General features: G+C 42.1%; 1 protein-coding gene across 1 annotated transcript in view; it reads right to left on the reverse strand.

Moving 5' to 3' along the window:
- trappc11 (trafficking protein particle complex subunit 11) overlaps positions 1–5,681 on the reverse strand; it is a 38,001-nt gene extending 32,320 nt beyond the window's left edge. Inside the window, exons 1-4 of the mRNA XM_056284058.1 lie at positions 5,459–5,681; positions 3,799–4,027; positions 2,431–2,600; positions 1,480–1,550 (exon numbers count right to left, since the gene is read on the reverse strand). Coding sequence (XP_056140033.1) covers positions 1,480–1,550; positions 2,431–2,600; positions 3,799–4,002 — 445 coding nt within the window. The 5' untranslated portion in view covers positions 4,003–4,027; positions 5,459–5,681. The remainder of the gene's footprint in view (positions 1–1,479; positions 1,551–2,430; positions 2,601–3,798; positions 4,028–5,458) is intronic.
- Between the last annotated feature and the right edge of the window lie 319 nt (positions 5,682–6,000).

Consider the following 6,000-nt stretch of genomic DNA (forward strand, 5'->3'; position numbering starts at 1 on the left):
AAATCAGCATTACAGCATACCTAGCCATACTCATATGAAAAACGCCCCATTACTATAAAATACCACTCTGCCATGATTCAAACTACACATATTACATCCATACTAGCTGACTCAACAGGGACTAGAAATCATGTTTCTAGGTCATTACTAAAGGTTGGTGGACTTGCTGGAGTATTAAAGTAGGTTTCGGGAGTCCGGGTAGCATAGCGGTCTATTCCATTGCCTACCAACACGGGGATCGCCAGTTCGAATCCCCATGTTACCTCGGGCTTGGTTGGGTGTCCCTACAGACACAATTGGCCGTGTCAGCGGGTGGGAAGCCGGATGTGAGTATGTGTCCTGGTTGCTGCACTAGCACCTCCTCCGGTCGGTCGGGGCGCCTGTTCAGGGGGGAGGGGGAACTGGGGGGAATAGCGTGATCCTTCCACGCGCTACACCCCCCCGGCGAAACTCCTCACTGTCAGGTGAAAAGAAGCGGCTGGCGACTCCACATGTATCAGAGGAGGCATGTGGTAGTCTGCAGCCCTCCCCGGATCGGCAGAGGGAGTAGAGCAGCGACCGGGACGGCTCAGGGCTTGGAGGAGTGGGGTAATTGGATGGGTACAATTGACAGTTGGGGAGGAAAAAAAAAAGGGGGGGGGGGACAAAAACGAAAATAAATAAATAAAGGAGGTTTCATTACAAAGAAGTCTACTGACATGACTGATTGTTTTCCAGGTATTAGTCATACCCCATGTTATTCAAAGGAAACAGAGAACTCTAGCAAAATGCTGAATAAGGAGCTGCCAGGGAAGAGGAAAAGAGGAAGGCAAAAAAGGAGGTTCATGGATGTGGTGAGGGAGGACATGCAGGTGGCTGGTGTGACACAGGAAAATGCACAGGACAGGAAGAGATGGAAAAGGATGATCTGCTGTGGCGACCCCTAACGGGAGCAGCCAAAAGTAGTAGTAGTAGTAGTAGTAGATAACACTACCAAATAGATTATTATTTTGAGAGCGAATTGCCCCACAATATGAATACCTTTTGATTATAGCTTTTATTTTGCTGGTAATCATTATATAATCACAATATTACACTCGAGGGTGTGTGTGTATACGTCATTATTGGCACTTCAGTGATGCTTATGGAACTCGGCACAAGGGCCTCGGTCCTGACCACATCCCTGTTGTGCCAATGACAGCTTGTGTAATATTGCTTAAATAAGTTCTACTTACATCATAGGCGCACTCCAGGCTTTTTGCCGCGGACACACTTTGTACATTTTTGAACATACCATATATCACAGACAGCGTGCTCGAGATCTTTGATATGATAGTGGAGATAATGAGGGGTCCATACTAACAGGCCCTAAACTGCTGCGGGCCCCAATGCAGCTGCATTATCTGCATGTAAGGTAGTTACGCCGCTGGATCATACCATGTTACAGGTGACTTGTGTTCCTAGTTTATAAATCCCAGATAACTAACTAGTGGTCTTTACCTGGAGGTAGAGGGGTTTTCTTTTGGATCAGAACCACAGCTACCTTGGTGTTCCTTCCCTGAAGACTGGTCCTGAGGACACATATACATACAATAAAGACAAATAGAGTAGGAAATTCACTGTTGTTAAGCACAAAGCCACAAGGAGTTTTATTTTTCTGTGATTTTTTTTGAAAAGCTAAAAATAAACATTAAGCCTTGTGCTGGAAAACTCAACTATTCCCTTATTTTTTTTCCCTTAAATTTGGCCTTGTGAGAGGTGAGTAAACGAAACCAACTCCTTGTGAGCTCTTATAGGTTTTAATTCATCTGAGCTACCAATAGTATTTTTGCATCAATTTAAGAACAGAGCTGTGCATAGGAACATTTCTTGTTTGAGGTCCACTGTTTTAAATGAAAAAGGGGAAAACGAATAGTCACTAACTCAGACTTGAAATGCTAAATTAAAGGCTGAGTGGGCTTTCATCAACAACAATCTAGTGGGACCATTAAAAAAAAGCACGGGTGTGGACAGCTCACAGTAGTGTTGTCGCACTTATAAATGTAAGTGAAGCTGTTTCACACTTTCTGTTGGTGACACTTTAAATACACCTACATATTAGATACAATCAATATCAGAAATTTTACAGTACTAAGTTATGGGGGGGGATTATATTAATTTTTGCCTGCTGGGCCACTGCAATTAAATTAAGACCAAGTAGGATTCAGACCTACTGCAATAACATTACACGTAGAAGAACATTCCAATGCTGAACCCCCTACGTTATAGTCAGACATGTACAAAAAACAGACAAAGCAACATGCATGCATCTTTCAACTAGGCTTTTTCAGAATGTGTGGGATGCGATTATTTCATCTGATTTTCAATTTTCAAATTAAAAAGAAAACTTGAAATACTGAATTATCTGAACCTGTTTAAGACAGACACAAAAACAAACTCACACCCACATACCTAACAATCTCTACTTTAGTTGCACATTCAGACTGTTTTTCTTTCCACTGTTGGTCATCCCAGTCCAGCTCGTAAAACAGTACCACTAAGGCTGGCACCAGGTTCAGATGTTTATTCATCCAACCGGTCTTCAGTATGCCCTTAGGGATGTACCACTCGTAGGAAGTTCTCTAGTGAAAGAGAAAAAAAAATACTAAACGGTGCACTGCTATGACAAAAACACTTCACAGGTTTTGTTTTTTGGCACTTTTTTTCCCATTATCAGAGCACTAAATTGGAATATCCAAATGAATAATCAGGGAACCATGAAAACCTAATCAAAAGACAATGGATAGTTCCAAAACTGCACTGATAATAACATGAACATCAGATGGTTTTGCTCACATCTTATATGAAGAAAAAAAACTGTTACGAGGATTAAAGTACGGATTTATTGCAAATGACAAGGGCTGGCAGCACCTAGCATGCATCCAAAGTGTGTAGTTGATAAGCCATCATCAAATCTATTACTTAAATGGCAGAACAGATTAATAGAGAGACTATTAAGCCTAAAGGATAACATGTTATAATGGATCATGACAATTCAACATACAATTAGTCATTGGTTTACATACTGTCAATCTGTTTTCCTTTGTACTGTTAATGGGTAAGTTCTGATTTTTCAAGGAATCAAAGTTTTGGTATAGGAAATCCTGTTGCGGCAGAACCAAAAGTCATTTTCTGTATAGAGGATTTATAAGGCTGCCAATTAATATGCTGTGTTTTATGAATGAAATATCCATCCATCTATTATCCAAACTGCTTATCCTGCTCTCACGGTCGCAGGGATGCTGGAGCCTATCCCAACAGTCATTGGGTGGCAGGTGGGGAGACACCCTGGACAGGCTGCCGGGCCATCACAGGGCTGACATTTACACACACACACACACACACCCCTCGGGAGAATTTAGTAGTCAATTGCCCCTAGGTGTACAGTATAGCAATGCTCAATAATCCTTCACTAAATATATATTAATTACTAATGTTTTTGCAATCACAATTTATTAATGTCTGAGGTAATAGAGGGGATCTCTGTTACACTGTGCTATCTCAACCACCCATTTGCTCTGCTCTTCCCCCCATACTTGTCTCCTGCACTCTCTGCACTGAGTGAAATGTGGGGTAACTTTGCTTGGTGGTCTCTTGTAGTTGCCAACCCTCAAGGTCCCTACCTCCAACTCCAGTATCATCACTATCCTCCCCCTCTGGACCTCGTATTTTCAGTATTCCAAACACCTTAGCAGTAGAACCTACTGTAAAAGGAGGTTGTGGTTTTGTCTCGGCTCCTTTTTTTGCTCTTATCATGACCACCCATCTCATGTTACCCACCTTGGTGCGACACTTGGGGTACTCGTGGTCCCCTGGGAGGACTTTGAAGGAGATGGGGACTCTGTCAGCACGGCGGTTGGCACAGAAGGCATCCCAAATGGCTCTGTGCACAGCATTATATACCACGTCCAGACCAGTCAGGGCTACAAATGCCATGGGCCGACAACATAGTTCTGGAGGGAGTTCCCACTGGGAACCTGTCATTATGATGGGTCAAGAATGGATACACCTACAAGATACAGAGAAGTGTTACTTTTCATTGACAAGGTCAGCAATAGCAAAGCTTGAAACCTCAAGAACATGGGCCATGATTTGAGCATCAGAGTGGATGTGAATATCATCAAGGTCAACATGTATTTCTTGTAAAAAAAAAAAGTCTTCTCTATCTTACAGACAAATTGTACTTAACTGTCAGAAACAACAATTCTACCAAAAATATTGTATGTGTACAACTTAGTGAGAATTGCAAAATTGTTTGTTAAAACTCAAAAGCAGCAATGTCTTTTTGCATACAAATTAATAATGGCCCCACCTCATCAGCTTTTATTCATGAATGGTTATTTGTGTATTGCCTTATGTGTTGAGCCGTTTGCTGGAGGATTGTTAGGCACAAAAAAAAAGACAAGACAGCAAAGGTAAAAAAATTAAAAAAGGACGTGATATTTAACTACTTTTGCTCTTTTGAACTCAGCTAAATATGACAAAGCTGTCACTGCACACCATTACATGATGTAAAAGTTGCACAAATGACAGTGATATCAACATAGCCCCATTTGGGACTTCATTTCTTGTGGAAGTACAGTTTAACGCTGTTGAATTTCAAACATTTTTTTAAAGACAGATTGGGGGTTTAAAGATAAACTAAGGAGCACTATTACCGAATATGTGCATGGTCTATTCTAGCATTACAGAGTTGCTAGAATAGACATTTGTCAGTGATGACATATTCTCACAGTAACGGAATTGAGATTACTCACATGTCCTCATACACGTCCTCCTTAACCAAGGCGATGCATGATGACCAAATATCTTAACAAAATGTAAGAGCAATATTTACAGCCAGGGTAAATCCTACCAGGGTCGTAATACACAAATCAGTAAATGTAAATGTGTAAGCGCCCCACAGGCCCAATACTACCACGTTTATCCACCGAGGATTCAGAGTATAAACCACTGCTTAAACCCGTAATGACCCACACACACAAATTCCCGAATGGTACACATGAAAAACAGAAAAGACCCCCAACTTGAACAGGGCACCGTGCAGACTTCAGAAGCTCATTCCTGGGTGCATGTCTTGCAGCCACACCATGAGCTGCTTGACAAACTTGTGCCACCTTGTTGCCGTTCACGTTTACATACCTGAGATAAGCTAATAAAAACAAAACCCCACGTTACATCATCTAACATCAGCGAGGGGGGTTTGCGAGTGTTGGCCTGAGGACCCTTTATTGGATTACACGTGAATTTGCAAGCGTATAGTTCAAGACACAGTGTCAAAGCGGTAGTTGTATTACTGCAGCGAGCTAGTCTCTTCGAGCTGCCATTCCAGCTGATCACGTTGTTGGGGGTCGAATGACAAAGCTTTACCTTTGGGCCGAGATGTGGAGGCCATTTTCTGTCACATATAAAGTGGTTAGTACATAAAACAATGCCATACCTTATATGCATCACATGAGCTGGACTAGTACTACGGGGGCATCAGAGACGCTGGCTGTGGGTGGAGTGGGCTAACTTAGCTAGCAGGCGAGATAGCTGGCGCGGCTTGGCAGGAAAACGTCTGTGGAGCAATTCCCGATCGTCTACCGGACAACCGCCTCCAGTTTGCCGACGCTGGCAAAGCCAAAATAATAATAACAATATCGGCAAGCGACTTGGGTTTAGTTACCTAGTAGCCGGACATAGTGCGCTTCCGGTCACCGGAAACTCAATCCAGAGCGTCCCTTACGTGTACTTCGAAATAAAAGCCAGCATTACGTTTAAAAACGTTCATTCATTCAGTTCTTTACAGCATTCTGGAGCGATGCAAAGCAACGAAAATTATACACTTGCGTGTGCGTATAATATGAATACATCTGAATAGTAATAGAAAATGAAATGTTTTGCATTAACATAATTTAAAGACAAACATCCTTGCGCAACTGCATCTAGGAGAAAATAATTTGTTTTGGAGGGGGTTAAAACGTGACGATAATCTATCAG

Source organism: Lampris incognitus, chromosome 1 (genome assembly GCF_029633865.1).
Source record: "Lampris incognitus isolate fLamInc1 chromosome 1, fLamInc1.hap2, whole genome shotgun sequence".
Lineage (NCBI taxonomy): Eukaryota > Metazoa > Chordata > Actinopteri > Lampriformes > Lampridae > Lampris > Lampris incognitus.